The following is a 19,418-nucleotide window of genomic DNA, read 5'->3' as shown; positions in this document are numbered from 1 at the left end:
GAAATGGAACAACTTAGCCATAAAAGACATACATTTGTGTCTCACATGAGTTCTAATAATCAAGGACAACTTAAAGCTGCGTGGTGTTTCACGGTGAACACATGCTAATGTGGCAGACATGAAACCGTTAATCATGCTGGTCAACTCTTCTGAAGACACTCCTGACTAGCTGCCATTTCATAACAAGCTTTCAAAGCTCTTTTAACAACATAAGAGGCCACAGTCCCAATGGCAATTAAAATTAAGTCCAGGACATGCCATGATCTGTTGTGATATCACATTGTAACAACGGCAGCAACAAATGTTGGCTAGAAAAAGTCTCGGGAGACAACGAAAACGATCACTTTGGCTACCAAAGACAAGCTTGTGTCTGAGACTCTAACATCTGCAGGAGAAGAGAGGATTCTCAGACAAAACAGCGGGGAAAAACTCACCTGCAAGTGTAAACGACATCACAAGGGAATTACAGCCCCAAAGCAGAATTTCACTACTTAAAGTTCTCATTGAAGCCACCACACCTATCCACACTCTCATTCCAAACACAGCGCAGATGATAACATTTCCTTTCACCTCAATACAAACCTCACAAACTTCAAAACTGCAATAACACAGGACAGCTATAAAGAGTCCATAAACAACAGGAGACCTGCAATCATATAAAAAAAAAGTCTCACTCTCTAGCGGACACAGACCTCACACTGAGAAATAAACATAAGCACTACCGTTCAGGCGGAGTGCAGGCAAGATGTGTGACAAGAACGATTAACTGGCTGCTTGCTTTCTAAAATCAATTTTACATGTACAAAAAAAGCCAGTGCAATGCCAACAGATCTGCCTTAATCCTATTACCTTAAGATGCCCTAAAATCCACATTCTCTGATTCACACTAAAATAAATACATTTCTTTCTGTACTCATGAACTCAGCATCATGTTTGGTTATGAAAAAAACAACAGCAGTGAATTATTGTTTATCAATCTTTGTGGTTTAAGAAAAAAGATGCAGCAGACATGATGCCAAGATACAAGACGGAGAAACCGGCCCGTGTCTCCCAGAAATTGACAATTCAGTTCTCATAACCTGCTCTCTGCAGGGGAGTTCATATTGTTTAGGGGGGTCCAAAAAAAGAAAAAAACCGTGTTGCCTTGGAGCAAAATTTATTTTCTTTGTTTCAACAGGAATCCTGGGACCCGAGGGCCGTCTGAGCCGTTCTTTATGTTCCAAAAGAAAAGGTTAAAAGACCAAAACTGGCAAATAAAGAAGGGGAAAGTACTGTCTGGAAATTTTGGAAATACATGCCAATAGACTTTGTAGAAATGCCCTGGATCTGAGCACTCTCCTCCTGTCTGAAAACTGAGCCGTTCAGCAAAGAAAAAAAAAAAACTCATCTGTGAGGCATTCAAAAACAAGAAAAAAATCCATTATTGATCTTGTTTTTTGTAGGACACAAAAAAAGAAAGAACCTGCGAGAGTGGACGGCACTTGGGCGGACACTATGAGCTTTGGACCAATTTAAAGAGCAAAGAGGAAGAACTACATTAGCACAAAAGTGATTGACACACTGACACCTAATCAAGAGCACTACCCACAAATCCCTGCAAATCACTTCAGATAGACACACGCATCACCGACTGACCATATCATTGGTATCTCACACTTTGATGATCAGGTCTGCACCTCAAGGGCTAAAACATCATGAAAAATACAAATATGAGAATGCTTAAGCAAAAAAGACAATGTAAAGTTAGAAAATTCTGACCTTGGGTTGAGCACGTCGAGGAAAGGCGACCTTAGGATCAATCTGTGCACAAACAAAGAAAGAAGAGAGAGAATGATGAGGGGGAAAATGCACATATGAATGTAGTTATCCAGGCCCAATTCATCACAACACATTTTCATACTTTAAGAAATCATCGGTGATCAACTTTCTAAATTACGAGCATGGATGGGTCATACTGGAATGATGACGTTAACTCTTTGGCTTGTCATCTTAATTTCAGTTGGTCTTCCATCTAGTGAAGGTGTGCAGACAGAAGGAATTATCAGAGAAACCATTTCATGCTCCAATGTCACACTGTCTTGCCTCAGCCTTAATACAGATTCTTATAAAGAGGAGTTTCAAACAATCTCATACAGGCAGACGTAGTCAAGAGGAAAAACATAAACAGATCGAAATTGGACTCTTGCAGGAAATTACTTGTCCATGTTCAGCAAGGCAAAGGCTTTAGATTGTAGCAAAACTCCTAGTGTAGATTTGAACGTTTGCCTGAGGGCTCTGCAGCATATAAGTGTGTATCATTACAGACACTGCCTTTCTAAATAAAACGCACACCTACTGACTGTTTCTTTCCAGATAGAATTCAAGGAGTCATTTTTTGCCGTCTCTATATGTTTGTGTCATCTATATGTTGGCCATTTAAAATAGGTCAATTCAAAGCTCTGTGCACAGGGTAATTATTCTCTGAAATGACACACTGGTGTCCAATGAACTAAACCCTTTTACTCCCATAACTGACTGAGCAGTGATTGTTATCTCCCCAAATCAGGTCAATTAAAGAGATGGATTTTGTATGGAAAACCTTCTCTGTGATGAATTTCATGTAGCGATTCGTTTTAGCAATTAGCCTAAGGCTTAACCAATTCAACCTCAATTACTCCATAGAAACAAGCCTGTGTGAGCAGAAACAATATTACGCTTTGAATTTCAAATCAGTAGAAATTAGGACTTTTTCCATACAGCCTGAGAGCAAACATCCCATTCTGATGAATGTTCAGATAAATTGAGAAACATTTGTGTAAATGCTGGGTCTGTAAATAAATGTTCCAGATCAATCTGATGTAGGTTTTTGAGTTTATGCATTTGCAAATGGTCCAGTAACACTTGACTGATCAGATCCCCAATTAAATCAATAAGCTGCATCTATGGAGTCGGGACCTAAAAAGGTCATCACTAATTAGGCCTATTATTACAAAATATTTTTGCAACAACTGCCGGAATCTTACCAAAGGTAAGCAAAACCACAATAGTCCCAGCCATTCAGTCAGACTAACAAAAAAAAAACCTAAAACTTAGCGATAATCTAAATCAAACAGCAGACAGCAGTTATAAGCCAATATGTAATTTAGACTCAAGCACACATTGTGTAAATAAAGTCCTGTGTATTTCCAGATGAAGCAATTACTGAGCTTCTCCCATCTCAGCAGTAACCATTTAATGTGTTAGTGGCCTTTTATTGCTTTCAGATAGAGGCCTAGTTTAGAATGTATTAATAATCTTTTCTTTTTTTTTTTTTTTGGTTGATCCAATCGCAAGAGGTCAGCACTAAATACGAAAAGAGGCTCAAACATTTTGCAACTGTATTACTCAAACCCCTTTTGTAAAACAAACCACATTACATTTGAAAAGTACTCTTAGCCGGTTACATGCTAAAAATAACCATACAAACGTGAAGATTTGGAAAAGTCTAAACATATAGATGGAAAAAATGGTTTCAGTTCACATGATGCTTAACTATTAGTTTATGGTTCGATTAAAATGTGTGTAGACATTCTGCATTATGTCTGATCACAAGTGTGAGATATTCTTATACCATGTTTAAATAGTGTTCTGAGACAGATCTTAATACCAGGTAAGAGAACACCTGAAGCAGCTTTCATCCAAAATCTTCCAAAACTGATCACTGTATTCTGAACAACACTATGGATGTGTGTGCTCCAATCAAGTTCTTCAAAATGCCATATAGGTAGACAGCTCACTAAAGTTTTAAAACAGCCCGTTTTTTTTTTTTTTTTATGGCTGGTAGATGCATCCTCCACCAAAAGTTTCTCTTCAAAAAGACATCACTCAAAGTGTTTACTGTTCTCGTACACTGTACAAAACTCAGTACTGATTGCAGGAGACGAGATAACAACCCCCCACTGCGATAAAAAGCTCACAGAAATCTGATTTCAGCTGAATACAAGCGATACACAGCACAGCCCTGAAACCACACTGCCAGCTGTAATTATTCATTACCGTCAGATTTACAGACAGCGTCAGACACAAGCGTGTTTTTGGAGCACAGAAGACTTGGAGAATGAAGGCAGCGTGTGGCGTAGTCGCTCCAGGTGTTCGGCGTAGTTTGTCTGACATTTAAGGGGGGTTTTTTTCTACAAACTAAACACACTAAAGAAATCAACGCACAGTGTGTCATTTTCAGAATGCCAGCACACTGACTGATGTAACTACATATTTCTATTATAAATGTTCACACTTTAAACACTCTAGGGGTCATATTTTACAGTATCTTCATAGTTTGGTTTGGAATTTGTACTGAACAAAATAAAGGAAGTTTTTATTTTAAAATATAAAAGGAATGCAAGTTTATTATATGAGGACATGCAAAAGGAAATATCAAATCCATATAAATGTGAAGTCCATGAGTCTCGGGTGACTGTGAAAGGAAAGAAAGGGGAAATCCAGAGATGTCCCTTCAGTTCAATGATATCAGGAGTTTATAATGATTAATCTCTGAGTCATTTCCCAGATAAACAAGGAAAGGACACATTTCAGCTCAGAGTCCTTGAATGAATGTCAGTCTAAGCACCATCTAAACAGATGCCAGAACTAATTTTAACACACAGCTCTCTGTTAAACAATAAGGATAGGCCAGTTGTTCAGATGTGATTATTTTTAAGAAAAAAATATATATATATATTATATATTTATAAATATATACTTTTTTTATCATGTTTACGCAACACTTAAGACACATAAAACCAAGACATGTACAAGATGAACATATCATAAGATTTACAACTCAATTCTGGCCCTAGATGGCAAGTGCCAGTTCGGATTTCTTTCACTCTGGCCCTAGGCCATCCATTTTTTAAGCCTGATATGTAAGCAAGTAAAACTCTGTCCACTCAATTCAACAAAAAAAACTTTTTAATAATGAGGCAGGAAATAAACAAATGAGAAAGGAAATGAAAAACTCTGTGGGAAAGAACTTCATCTGAATGACATCTGTTTCAGTACACACACACTCTATTCTCACGGTTACAGAAACCGAACATTATGAAGTGATACATACCGTCTTGGAGTCTAATTCGTGGTGTGGTTGCGCTAAGACTTTATCTACACTGGAAACATCTGCAAACGTGATGAAGCCAAACCCTCTGTTGAACAAAAAAACAAGACACACTCAAGGTCAGGAGATAACACCACAGAAGAGGCAGAAAAATTGTGACCGCATACAAAGTGCTCTTGTATTTGCTGATACACTCAGTGAAGGCAGGGTTGTTGCAATCATTATGACACTTCTAGAAATTTCCACTTGTTGTGAGATAATCACAACTTCTCAATGCTTTAATAAAGTGTATATATATGAACTAACAAATTATGTAAAAAAAAAAAAAAAAAAAAAATTCAGCAACCACTGAACCGTAAGATACTTCTCTAAGAGATCCCCCCCCAGACACACATTTAATATATTTACAAACACTTTTTATTTGTTTGTGTTGTTCTACAAGTCTTAGAAACACCACTCCAGTTCTACAAATACACCATCCTTCCGAATACAGAATATAGCTAAAAAAAAAAAAAAAGAATAAATATACAAATCAATAATTTTATTTATTAATCTCAGATTTTCAAATTATTTTCAATACTCTTTCATCAACAGTGCCCACTGTTTTTATTTTTATATGTGCACTTCTGCAGAACCTGATTTTACCAAGTGAGACATGTTCCTGGGACAACATCTTTGTTGACCCTAGAACAACATTGTGATTAACCAATCAGATTTGAAGAACAAGTTTAGAGATTTTGTGAAGTTTACACTTACCATCACTGTTAGGTGCTTGTACATCAATGTCATTCATCTATCATTTCCTCTGATTTTAAGGATCACTTATGGTTAAGGTTAGGTTTAGGTGTAGGGATATGGTCAAGACTACATTTTTGGAGTAAAATGTTGTTCCAGGGTCAACAAAATATGTTGAACTAGGAACACATCTAACTCAGCAATATCAGGACGTGCGTGACTTCTACAGTGACAGATAATAACAACATATCCTAAATAACTCAAGGAATTATCATTCACCACAAAATATCATTTTTATATATAACTTTACATATTACAAAATATAACAAATGGGCTTATTACTGTTTTGTGGCGATATTAGGTTCACCTCCCTTATATAGGTTACTCTAAATTACGTTTAAAAAGACAAAAGACTGAGATAACGATCTATGATATTGTTTGTGTGTGTGTGTGCGTGTGTGTGTAATATAATTTAGAAATCACTCAAAGGGAATCTCTCTTTCCGTACAGTCCAGTCCTCCTAACTCAATGTCATAGAATCAGCTTTCTATTGTGTTACTCCTGATCTGCCCTTAACGCAATGTTATACAGAAGAATACAGACAGAACATTGAGAGAGCACGTGTGTTTACCTGGAGCGTTTAGTTGTGGGGTCGCGCATCACCATACATTCTCTGATCTCCCCGAATTTACTGAAATAGTCTCTAAGGCTGTCTGGACACAAACACAAGGACACAAGAGGGTTACGCCGTGTCTACAGTACAAGTGAGCGACGCGCATAAGCCCGCACGCTGCCGTTATAACCAACGAAGGTCGCGCGCTTCACACTTCGTTGATTATAATGAGAGCGTTCAAGTTTTGTCGCGTCGCTCGCTCTTAGAGTCAGATGACTGAAAATCACAATAACCTTGTGAGCAATGACACACATACAAACACCACAGCTCTCGAAGCATGCCATGGATAAATATACAGCAAAGCAAAACAACTCCAAAACAGAAGAAATTCGCCTTACCTGGTGAGGTTTGCCAGCTGAGGCCACCGATAAACATTTTACTGTAAGGAGAAAACATGGTATAAGTGACTCCAGATGTCAAAACGGCCATTTCCGTGTAAATACCTCATAAAGAGCGACCTACGCACAGCTTTAGCTGTGAACCGGCTGAAATGAGCCGTTGGACATGACCTGTCAATCAAAACATTAGCAGAACTGCGCGAGAAAGGACACGCGCTCGTTCGCTCGCGCTGAAAACAGAATCAAACTCAATACACAGACTCGTCCTGTCTTCTTACCCCGGGTCGTGTTGCGAATCATTCGAACTTCCAGAGGTGACTTGACTCGCGTCTGCTTCCATAGCTCAAAGCCCAACCAACTCCAAACACACGCATACACACACACACGGGCACTGCAGCCCCAGCTCAACGAATATTGCCGAACCGGGAGCGTTAGCGTCACACGTGGGATCTGTGCGCGGCTCCCGCCCCTCTCGGGAGGGGCGTGTCTGAAAGCGTCAGCCAACCAATCCGGCAGGGATCTGTGCCTACCTATAACAGGAAACCACGCCCTCTGTTGGTTAGCAGCGTTTGATATAAACCAAGAGTACATTCAGTTCTTCAGTAATAAAGTTTACATTTACGCCATCTTATTTATAAATACAACCAAGAGGCATTTCAAAATAGAAATATATGTTTCAAAACACTAGAATAAAATCCCGTTTTTCTTTGTGGCACAAGCATATTCTGTCATGTGGATGATTGTAGTTTGACTTCTTATTAGTGGCAATGTCATAAAATTAGTGAATGTAAGATATAAGAGAATAGTGAGATATATTATAAATGATCAAATTTGTTTAGATTTCAATGGTTTGTATAAAAAGGTGGAAAGTCCTTGCATTCTTTTGGCACCTAAAACTTAAACTTTTATTACTTGAAATAAAATAAATAAACTTAAAAATATTTAGTTACCTCAAAAACTGCACCAAAATAACTTAAACTTAATTAACTAAACCCTAAAAGCTAATAAGAAAAAACATATAAATTGCTAAAACCTCAACTAATATTAAAATGAAAACAGAATAAAATGTTATAGTATATCAATGATAGTAAAACAACACTGGAGTTGTTGAAACTTGCTTGTTTTTCTTACATGGTGTGGATCTTCCAATTATTTCTACTGTTTTTCTACTTGATATTGTTTATCCATAAACTTAAGACATCTTTTGATATGTATGTTAATTTTCTGGAAGGGTGCTGAAAAACTTGACACCCCCCACACATGCAGGCAATGTATTTCCGAGCCTTTCTTCCCTTTGCTGAGTGAGCATGCAGAATGGATAGATCAGTGTTAGTGTGACATCTGCTGACTTCATTGATATGGAAATGCTCAAATAGGAAGTTTATCAAATGACTGCAGCTCTAGTTTCACTGAACCAGAAAACAAGAGCACTGCTTCCCACTGCCAAATGAGAAGTCTTTAACCAGCCAATAATATCTTTCCTCACTAGTAAACACATAGATCATGCTGCTAATGTTCTAATAAACTTTCTTAAACCCACAGCAGTCCAGAAACGCAGTCTGAAATTGATATTCCGACTCTGATATTTGATATTAAAATGACTTCTGCTGGTAAAGGGTACATCGTGGAGAGTTTTAGAAGTAGTAAGAGTGTTTCCCGTATCAAGAAAAGTAAGCTGCACCATGTTATATGAGCCCAATCTGTGAGGGAGACCCACAGTCACAGTGGCATCTGTGTTTGATTAATGAGTGGATCGTCTGCTTACTGAAAGTCTCATTTTTTAATGCTGTGCATCTGTTAGCTGCCTAACAGATCAATGCGCCTCTTTAGGATGATACACATTCATCAGGCCACTCTGGAAACGGAGAGGCTTTTCTTCTTAGGGAAGAATCTTTGAATCTCAAAGTTAGGACTGGGGAATGTGAGAGTACACATACAACAGAATCAGTCGTGACATTCAGCTTCCTCGGAGCAAACCAATCAGACCCCCTGCGGCAGGCAGATACAAGAGCAAGGCCAAATGCAGGGAGCTTTCTGCATGTTTACTGAAGAATGTCAGCAGTCACTTTAAATATTCAGCCCATTTCAGCACACTTTTCCATGATATTTCAAGCAAATCATTGCAATAGAAGTCACCTTTTCTCTACAAAGTGCCTTGCGGTGTAATCTTTCACATGGGTAAGTCAACTGGATGTGTTTCCCTGTTGATTGCCAATAACTCTAGAAGGCAGGTTTTCCAGGGCAGGTTTTTGCTTTTTTTTTTTTTTTTTTTTTTTTTTTTGATTGCCCATATTAGAGCAATCACCATCAGTAAAATATATAATGTTCATGTATATATTAATAACCCCACCTCTAAAAATAAACACTATTTTGAACACTTAGCAACCAGCCATTCAAAGCTTTACACTGAGTGCCATCTGTTGGCCAGAAATAGCAGGTGCATGTAATTTTTGGACTTTATAAACTCTTCTTTTTTTCTCTGAAGAAGATATTGTGACATACTAAATAAATTAGACATGGGCTAAAAAAAACGGACATTATTTGCTATGGGGCCTGGTACTCTTTAAAATAGGCTATAAACCATGCATTTAATGTTGATTTTGAGACAAGTATGGAGAGATTGATTGTATCCTCTTTCTCTGAGATTTTCTCTCCTTGAATATACTTCAATATCTGCCATGCAGGTTTTTCAGGGAAAGTATAAAGTCATTATAAGCACGAGAAAAAAAAATAAAAATAAAATAAAGCACAGCATTTTTGTGATATCCACAGATCTTTTACTTCAACGTTAGTGAGATGTTTGGCGGCATCAGCATGAGAATACAGAGCACTGGATCGTACAAGTTCATTTGAGCAGAGGATCATAATGCTCTTCACTGCTGGAGTTCTTTCATGCTTTACAGTAAGAGAGCACAACACTGTCCCCACCCTTATCTTACAGAAAAGAAACAAAATGCAAAGACGAAGAAAATAACAAATACATCTAATATATACTTCAATATCAAAATACCTGAGTGCAACACAATCTTTCAAACCATCAGCATTCAAGAGATAATCTTAGAGAACAGTACAATATTAGCACCTGTTCACATAAGCAGCTTTGGTTTACTCTGCAATGCATTCTGGAGCAATAACTTAATTCAATCATCATTGAAATAACATCAAATAGCATAATATTAACAATTTAAAGAGAATTCTTCAAAAATGAGGTCTCTAACAAAATCTTCATACAACAAACAAATTTACTGTGCAAAAGGGTGTTCAAGAGAAAATAAGAGAAAAGCTGTGCCATCACTGCATCTCGAACCAGGTGCAAAACCCCTGATCAGCCATTAATCTGTTCACCAGAACCACCTGCAGACATATAAAGCACAAAAGTAACGGTGATACCTGAAATGTAAAGATTTAGTAAATAAAAAAAATTAGATGTACACACCTCGTCTCCTGCCTGTTTCCACATGTGCACCAGAGGAAGGCCGTCTTGACTGCCTGTCACCTAATCATAAACAACATAAGTTACGTCTAAATTGTTTTAGAACTTATGAAAATGTTCCTCAACTGTGTTTGATCACCAAGTGCAGAGCTGATGAATTAAAATGACATAAAAATTTGTTTTTTTTAAATGGTTTAGCTGTACGTCATTTGACTATAAACCAACTGTGGACATTCAAATGTACTGGTAAACAACATTTCAAGTAATAATTTTAGTTGAAAGTGCTGGTAAAATAGTTTGAAAATCTCCAGCCTAGTGGAATCATTGAACAAAATGGAAATAATCAATAAATACAAAAGAGAAAACTGAAAGACAAATGTGTTTGCTTGTAATAACCTTGATGATTAAAGCCATATTTGCAGTTAATTCCTCCAGCGCTGTTTTGGCCTCCAGAGAAAACTTCTCCTCTCCTATCAAAGCAAACAAATGGCTTTTTTTTTTTTTTTTTTTTTTTTTTTAGCATATTTAAGTATTTATTATTTTATTTATTTGTCTGTTTTCTTTTTTTTTTTTGTACAAAATAACTGTACTTTATATTTTTTGTACACATCCATAAGCAGCAGCACATCTCAGAAACCATTTAAATCATAAACAGGTCAATGTTTTACCTGGCAAAGGAGTGATATTGTCCAGCAGAACCTCTGCTGCCTGGAATGGCAATGTTACAAAGTCTGACCTGTGAAAACAATCCTAAAAATATCAGCTTGAACTCATTCCAAAACGATTACAGACAAATATTCAAACCAAACGTAAGCCACTTGACCTGATCTGCCTGAGGGTGGCGCTGTTCACGGTGTCATAACCTCCTTGATCTACATATCTGATGTGAGCTGTGCCAAACTCGCTGTCATACTGGATGACCTGGGCTCTCTGCCAGCCACTTCCTGTCACCGGAGCTGCACAGACCACCCCCACTGACAGAGGCAGACAGAAAATAGACTGACATCCTCAAACTAGATGACAACAAGATATCAAGATTATTTTGAGAGATGACCACATTGCCTCCATGGAACCTAATTATAATTTGACTTGCCACAGTTAGAGCAATATTTCATTAAATTTAGGACTTATACTATCAGAGATGATGTCTATCTGTGTGTGTGTGCATATATACTGTACATATGTTCAATATTTTCAACACAGATAATAATAAGAAATATTTATTGAGAACCAAATCAGCATATTAGATTGATTTCTGAACCTTATGACGTTAGTTGCTGCATACTCAAATACTTTTCACAGTGTTTTAACTTTACTGGAATTCTTAAATAAGGGAAATTGTAATAATATAGAAACTAAAAGAAATGTCATGCCAATAAAGCTGTGCTGATTCTAAATCTCTCCATATTTTATGGAGGACAAATGCAAAACCATAACACACTATGGTAGAGACAGATGTTGTGTTGTTCCTATTGAAAGCATTTGCTAAATGAATACATGTAAATAATTCATTCTCCACTTTGAGATCTGTGTGTTTCAGTAGGGGTCTATACACAGTACCTTCGACAGGGGTGGGCAGGCTGGGACATCCCGGCTGAGAGTAGCAGAGCTGCAGGTGCTGAATAAGGGTGGGAAGGGCCTGATAAGATGGATGTCTGTGCTGCTGAACGAACAGATGATGACCCGCCTCCACCCGAGAAACGATCACCTCCAGAAACACATCCTGAGGCAGCAGCAGCTATGGGAACAACAGAACACTGCACACGGCTACTCTCACATTCAGGTTTACTAAACACTAAACTGGCACCTGAAGACATATCAAGTCAGGATATTTAACGCCACTGGTGTCAAAGTTAGCATGATGTGCCTTAAAGCACCGACTTCCCACTTAAATTTCAGTTAGTCCCTCACACAAAGCTATTGCACAATTTGAGAAAACTTGTCAATACTTTCATGATGTTTCTGTGTTCCAAGTCATTGGAATTGAGTTAATATGAATTTAAGAGTCCTCACCCAGGATGTGATTGGCAGGCAGGGCAGAGGAACACAATTAGTCAGATCCAGATCTTTAAACTTCTTCCTGATGAGTGAGAGAGCATCATCCACCTGCTGCTGTGAGCCTGGATGAACAAACACAGATGTGAATTAAGCACTGGGCATCTGCATGGAGTGAGATATCTATCATCATCATCTATGGAAAACTTACCCTGGATGTGGCAGATTTGAATCTCCTGAGTGAAAGGCAGGGTGGATACATAGATCTTTGCTCCAGAGCTCTGCTTCAGGAAGTTCATGAACTTCCCCTGTTTCCCGATCAATCGGCCAACCAGATGCTGCAAAGGACAACAAGTCTTTCTGTCTCTTATGGAAGTCATGTCACTCATCTTATATCAGCACACACACAATGTATATAGGCCTCTATATTCCCTGTAACATGAGCTCTTCTAATACTTAAAGATCATGTATATTTTCTGTTGTGGTGCATACCTGAACACATTCATACACAAGTCTTTTAATAAGGTAATATTCAAACTATATCAGTATGTGGGTGTGTCTGTGGGCGGAGCTCACCGCTGGCACCTCTATGTCCCAGAAAATGATATGTGGGGTTGGAGGAGGAGCCAAGCTGCTCAGCTGAGTGTCAGCACTAATGCAGCTGTTAACATCTGAACCTGGAGACGAGATCCATGTGGACATTTATACTGCTTTGTTATTGAAGTATATCAAGTCTGACTTAAAAAAAAATAATAATAAAATACATAAACTATGCATAGGAATAAAAAAAAAGTCAAAAGCCAGAGAGTAAATGTTTCATGCACCTCTCAAGGCCTCCTCCTCTTCTTCTGTCCCCTCGAGCATACAAGGAGTCATTTTGCTCTCAATGCTGACTGCGTTAGCTTCTGTGGGGGTCATCACAAACCCTTGACCTTCCTCAGACAACTCTCTGGTCAGCCCCTCTGCACCGAATGCATCCTCTGAGAAGCAGGATCCACATCCAGAATCGTCTCCACCAGAAGATCCTAAATGGCTGAGTAGTTTTCCCCTGAAAGAGTTGGCATCCTGAAGGCATCCTCTTCTGTTGTCATCACAGCTGAATGATTCTTGTGCAGGAAACTGAAATCCAAGCTCACGTGGATCACAGGGTTCCTGGTTTTTCCAGTTCTCTGCTGCTGGGTCTATGACCTGTTGGACCTGAACAGAACTGATCTTCTCCAGGTTCTCCTGGTTCAGGCCTCCATCAGGGGTCAGGTTGCTGCCATTATGACTGTCCAAGCGGACAGGACCTGACTGCTGCTCTGTTAATGTGTGAGAGTCCGTGGCAAGGTGATCTGAAGAGAGACAAACCAGATCAGACTCAAGCCTAGAGTCGTCTTCACTAACTTCTCCCCAGTCTGGATGACTTTCACCAGCAACATCGTCCTTTTCTTGCTCAGTTTGGAGAGTCTCAGGGAAGCGAACAGATACTTCTCCTTCTGGCTCGGGTCGAACTCCCTTGGTGAGGCCTGTTTTGGAAGAGGTGCTGGTAAGGTTTTTGATCTCAGAGGATCCTGAGTTGCTGTGGTGCATGTTCAGATCACTGTAAGAGAAGAAAAACAGAAAGAGTACAGTGTCTGTCTTCACTCTGGAATGCAAATCTGCCTGTTATTTCAATGTGTCTTACTTGGATTGGTCATGGTAAGTTTCAGGGTAACTGGACATAAACAAAGCTTTTAGTATTTTTACAAGCTTCTAATAAACTGTAATTTAAAAAAAGTATAAAACCAAGTATGCATTCTTTAACAGACGTAGACGCAACTCATGTACGTTTAACATTACTGACCTTTCCCCCAAAATACTGGAGTCAGCAGAGGAGGAGTGAACAGGGCTGCTTCTGTCCGAACAACACACGGTCTCTTTACTACAGAGAGGATATGTCGTTGGCCTCCTCCTCCTAAAGCTGTACCAGCACCAGCCCAACAGAGTCAGCACAGAGACGGAGATCAGCGGCCTAAACGACAGCACCATCCTCTTTCCTCTGATCCCACTGAGAGACACAGAGAGATCGCGGAGGTCAGCTACATCTAATAAGACCATCCCTAGTCTTGAGTGGCACTAGACTGTAAGAAGAGACAAAGGAGCTCTAAGGGGGATTGAGTCTTGACACCAACACTTCTGCAATAGAAGACTGAACCAGAGCAATCTCATTAGCAGCTCAAATATCCCAGCAACACATAATCGACACTCGGAGCGCTGTTAAACACAGCTGTCACCATGACATTCACCACACATCTTGATTTCAGACTGCTCATGAGTATCAGTATCAATATTTTTTTTGTTTACAGTGTTAACAGTTCAATTCAATGAGACGATGTCAAGCTTAAATTAATAAGCTATGAGAATTTCATTATAGCAATAAGTGTTGTGCCCCAATAAAGTACATTAAAAACAATATTCAGAATAAACCTGCATCCTTCTGATCCCCAAACAAACCTTTTTACTCTCAATAACCAAGAGCAGCTGCTTTTGCTAAATGTGTCAATTATTTATTTTGTATATGTAGGGATACAGATGAATCCTACTATCAAACTGACTTTTCTAAAGTTAGTTCGTTGGCTAATCAACTGCATTTTTATTAAATTGCAGTTAGATGAGTTGGAATGAAAACATGCAGCCATCAAATTCAGAGGAAATATGAATTAAGAAAATAGTTTTAAAACTAAGTAAAACTAGTTACAGAGTCTCAATCATTCTGTAATTTTAATAATATGACAAATGCTGCTTAAGTACACTATGGTCCGATTTAAATAACGAGTTTACTTTTATGTGGTCAAAATGAGGTTTAAATCAATTTTGGTTTAGCATAAAAACACGCTGAAAGCCAAATGATGCATTTAACTAATCATCACATGCGCCACCAAACGAACAAATCAGAAAAATATCTGCATTTTACATATTATAACACAAGCTTCTGTTTGATAAACTTTCTGCTCACCAAGGTTCAGCAGTGCTGGCGTGTGCGTGACGTCTCGTGAACGCACGTGTGTTCGTGATCGCAATCAGGTGATCTAATTATGTAAAATTTAACTAAAATAAAATCTTCATTATAACGTATTTTTGATTATATGTATTTCGATGCAAATGAAAAATATATTCTCTACAGGATTTGGTATATACTTATGTAAACAGTATGCTCACAATGTCAAATGAAGAAACGTTAATTCATGCGTTCATGACCTCAAGGTTAGATTATTGCAATGATTTATTGGGTGGTTGTTCTTCACGATTAAAAAAAAAAACTCCAGCTAGTTCAAAATGCAGCAGCTAGAGTCCTTACTAGAACCAGGAAGTATGACCATATTAGCCCGTTCCTGTCAACACTGCACTGGATACCTATTAAACATTGTATAGATTTTAAAAGCAGGTTTATTACTTATAAAGCTCTGAATGGTTTCAGTTTTTAAAGAAGCTATTATTGCACTATAGTCCTCCATGTCCGCTGCGTTCTCAAAACTCAATTTGATAATACCTAGAATATCAAAATCAACTGCGGGTGGCAGATCATTTTGCTATATACCTCCCAAACTCTGGAATAACCTACCTAACATTGTCTGGGAGGCAGACACACTCTGTCAATTTAAATCTAGATTAAAGACCCACCTCTTTAACCTGGTTTTCCCATAATTACACATTTCTAATATTCTAGGATTTTTTTAGGCTGCATTGATTAGGAAAATCCGGAACCCGGAACACTTCCCATAACACACGATGTACAGTACTTGCTAGAATGGCATCTACGCTAATATTAGTCTGTTCTGCTCTTATTCAGAGGTCACAGTTGCCACCAAAACCAGTCTGTATCCAGATCAGATGGTCACTGCAGTCACCCGGATCCAGTACGTATCCAGCCCAGGTGGTGGATCAGCACCCAGAAAGGACCTCTACAGGCCTGAAAGACAGCGGAGACCAGGACAACTGAGTCCCAGAGACAGATCCACAGTCAAGACCTTGTCTCCTAGACAACCATTGGGACAAGACCACAGGAAACCACAGTCTGACTTTACTGCTGCCTGGAATTGAATTGCTGGTTTCACCTGGTCAGAGCAGAACTGGCCTCCGACTGAGCCTGGTTTTTCCCAAGGTTTTTTCTCCATTCTGTCACCGATGGAGTTTCGGTACCTTGCCGCTGTCACCTCTGGCTTGCTTAGTTGGGGACACTTAATTACCAGAATTTTCATTGACTTGATTGCACAGAGACTATTTAAACTGAACTGAGCTGGATGATGACATAATTAAATTCAATGATGAACTGCCTTTTTGCTTTATTGAAACATTATTTTCCTATTTAATGCTGTGCAGTTGCTTTGTTACAATCTATATTGTTAAAAGCACTATGTAAATAAAGGTGACTGACTTACTGAGTTACAAAGGGGTCCGCCAATTAATGTTTGATCACAAATAATTTTTTGTAAAAAAAATTTAACATTGGTATAAAACATCAAAAAGTAAATTTTAAAAATAGCAAGAGTTCAGACCCTTAGTTGATACTGTATAATATTACTGGCAAAGCAGATAGCAAATGCTCCATTGCAATTTTAGTTTGAGCTCTGGGGAATTTGAAATGTTTACAGCTGTTTTACAGCAGCAAGAAATGTAGCTAATCACATGTTTGTCGAGCTCTTGAATGCAAAGGCTAATCAAAGGTGTTCAAAAAATCAACAGCTGTGTCTGTGATTGGTTATATTGCTCAATACTACAACAATATGTTGTAAATAGAAACGTTTGATGCTCTCCAGAGCACAAACACAAAAGACAAAATTTGTTTCGCAATATCCTGTTATTACAGTTTTGAACTGGGGGTGCTGTTGACTGCGTGAGAAAAATGGACGTGTGATGTGTAAGTGTGAGAAAAGTGTCAATTGCTTGAGACCTTACTTTTACCCTCATTTATTTCAGATAATCTATGATTTGACAGAAAATTTCTAATGTTATGTTTTAGTAAACTTGAAGGTCAAAATTCAAGTAAGTTTATTTTCCATCTGACAGTAAAATTAAAGTATGAATTTTTAATACATTTGAAGTCTAAATTTGCAGAATGAATTTTTTTTTTATTAAACAAAATGATAGGTTACTTGCGTGATCCTGGTTCTCTTTCAAGCATAATTTCGGTGTCTCACTATGGCATACGCCCCTTCCACGTATACCTCAGAAGCCCATTCCATTCCATTATGCCAGCCCCAATCGACTGGCAGATGTGACATTGTGTCAGGGTGTGGCCCCCTCCCCTTGGTATCAAAGGAGCGATACAAAGTCATCACGACATTCAAAACAAGGACACCTCTTCCTCGCTTCACACAGCAAGAAGGGTGGTCTGGTAAGACACCTCACTTAATGCTATCAGAGAACTGGGGTTACACAAGTACACCGGGTTACATGGGGGAAGTCGTGGCCTAATGGTTAGAGAGTCGGACTCCCAATTGAAAGGTTGTGAGATCGAATCCCGGGCCGGCAGGCATTGTGGGTGTGGGGAGTGCATGTACAGTTCTCTCTCCACCTTCAATACCACGACTTAGGTGCCCTTGAGCAAGGCATCGAACCCCCAACTGCTCCCCGGGCGCCGCAGCATAAATGGCTGCCCACTGCTCCGGGTGTGTGTGTACACTGCTCTGTGTGTGTGCACTTCGGATGGGTTAAATGCAGAGCACAAATTCTGAGTATGGGTCACCATACTTGGCTGAATGTCACGTCACTTTCACTTTCACTTTTTTCACTTTCACTTACATGGGGTTACTTTCAAGCTCCTGCCAACCAAAGAACTATAATAGGGCTGGTTAAGTCAACACTCAAGATCCAACACTCTGTACAACATGCGCAAACGTTTGAACTGTAACATCCAGTTTATAGAACCTTGCAAATGAGTGTGGTGAGGACTAACTCGCTGTTTCAAAGATATCTTGTAGCATGATACAGTAACTCTCTCCAAATACAGTAACGACCCCAGATAAGTTATTGACTGTCTGGGGACTAAAACACTCTTTTCTGTGTTTAGTTTTAATCCCAGTTTCTGTAGATGTTCTAAGAGCATGGCTATGTGATCTCTCGCGTTGTGTCCGATTGAGCTGTCACCAGCCAAATGTCTACATAAGTAGCGAGATAAATGCTTTTCTCCCTGGGCGGAGTTAGGGCTGCTTCTGTACATTTCACGAATACACTTGGGCTGAGGGACAGGCCAAAGGGAAGAACTAGATATTCATATGCCACGCCCAGTAATGCAAACCTCACAAATTTCATGTGGGGTGGATATATTCTTGCATGTGTGAAAATGTGCATCAATTGAGATAAACCAATAAACCAATCGCCCAGGCGCACCAATCACAGAGGGGTAGAGTGGGTGAGCATACTTCATTACTGGTACTTCATTAGGTATTTGTTCAGTGCACGAAGATCTAATATGGGACAGAGAGCTTGAGTCCCTTTTTTCGGCACTAGGAAGCATCTCGAGTAAAACACAGTGACTTTCCTCAGGTAGAACCACTCTTATTGCCTTTTTGTTCAACAGGGAGGTAATCTCGTCCTGAAGAACATTTACTAATCCTTCCCGCACCTGAGAATAAATTATTCCTCTGAACTGTGGGGGACAAGTGGCAAACTGCAGTCTGTAACTGTACTGTACTGTTCTCAGCACCCAAAGGGGCTGTGTGCATTCTTGCCACTAATTTACTTACAGCATTCCGGCGCCATCGTGGGGCCGAGCCGAAAGCTAGTTTGTGTTCTGTACTGTGTATGGGCAAACATTTGGTGCTTGGACAGATTTTATGTGACTCACCACCTGCAGCGAAGCGATGATTCCCCGAAGTAGTGTTATGCTGTGTTCATGATAAAGTGTTTAGCAACAAAATCTGATTGCCCCTTTTTCTCAAAATCTAACGCATCCTCCTCCTCCTCTTCCGTGCTGAGGACACAGGGAAGAGGGGTGCATATATCCAGTTGTTCACCTCACAATAGAACTACCTTGGTGGGCAGCTCCACAGGAATGGATACCTGAGGGGCGGCAACTAGAGCAGGGCTAGCTGACATGAGGGGATCCTGGCCAGACAAATTGGCTTGGCATGCTAACAGAGGCTCTTCACGGTGAAATGCACAAAGAGACTTTCGATCGCCATTTGGGCCTGTCTTTGTATGAGATCTTGTTCC

At 39.3% G+C, this 19,418-nt stretch overlaps 2 protein-coding genes across 2 annotated transcripts in view; both read right to left on the bottom strand.

The window, feature by feature from the left end:
* LOC113109999 (RNA-binding protein Musashi homolog 2-like) overlaps positions 1 to 7,270 on the bottom strand; it is a 158,880-nt gene extending 151,610 nt beyond the window's left edge. Inside the window, exons 1-5 of the mRNA XM_026273967.1 lie at positions 7,093 to 7,270; positions 6,815 to 6,855; positions 6,435 to 6,516; positions 5,072 to 5,156; positions 1,759 to 1,800 (exon numbers count right to left, since the gene is read on the bottom strand). Of these exons, the coding sequence (XP_026129752.1) occupies positions 1,759 to 1,800; positions 5,072 to 5,156; positions 6,435 to 6,516; positions 6,815 to 6,855; positions 7,093 to 7,154 (312 nt within the window). The 5' untranslated portion in view covers positions 7,155 to 7,270. The remainder of the gene's footprint in view (positions 1 to 1,758; positions 1,801 to 5,071; positions 5,157 to 6,434; positions 6,517 to 6,814; positions 6,856 to 7,092) is intronic.
* A 2,311-nt stretch (positions 7,271 to 9,581) lies between these two features.
* On the bottom strand, positions 9,582 to 15,282 carry LOC113109996 (A-kinase anchor protein 1, mitochondrial-like). Its single transcript, XM_026273965.1, has 12 exons — positions 15,220 to 15,282; positions 14,068 to 14,271; positions 13,067 to 13,824; positions 12,819 to 12,919; positions 12,454 to 12,580; positions 12,261 to 12,367; positions 11,808 to 11,985; positions 11,071 to 11,221; positions 10,916 to 10,983; positions 10,644 to 10,717; positions 10,251 to 10,310; positions 9,582 to 10,168 (listed from the first exon to the last, which is right to left on the bottom strand). The coding sequence occupies exons 2-12, from the start codon at positions 14,250 to 14,252 to the stop codon at positions 10,106 to 10,108; spliced, it is 1,872 nt and encodes a 623-aa protein (XP_026129750.1). The 5' UTR covers positions 14,253 to 14,271; positions 15,220 to 15,282; the 3' UTR covers positions 9,582 to 10,105.
* Between the last annotated feature and the right edge of the window lie 4,136 nt (positions 15,283 to 19,418).

Source organism: Carassius auratus, chromosome 10, assembly GCF_003368295.1.
Source record: "Carassius auratus strain Wakin chromosome 10, ASM336829v1, whole genome shotgun sequence".
Classification (NCBI taxonomy): domain Eukaryota; kingdom Metazoa; phylum Chordata; class Actinopteri; order Cypriniformes; family Cyprinidae; genus Carassius; species Carassius auratus.
The sequence above is the reverse complement of the archived record's forward strand: the minus strand, read 5'-3'. Positions and strand labels throughout refer to the sequence as shown.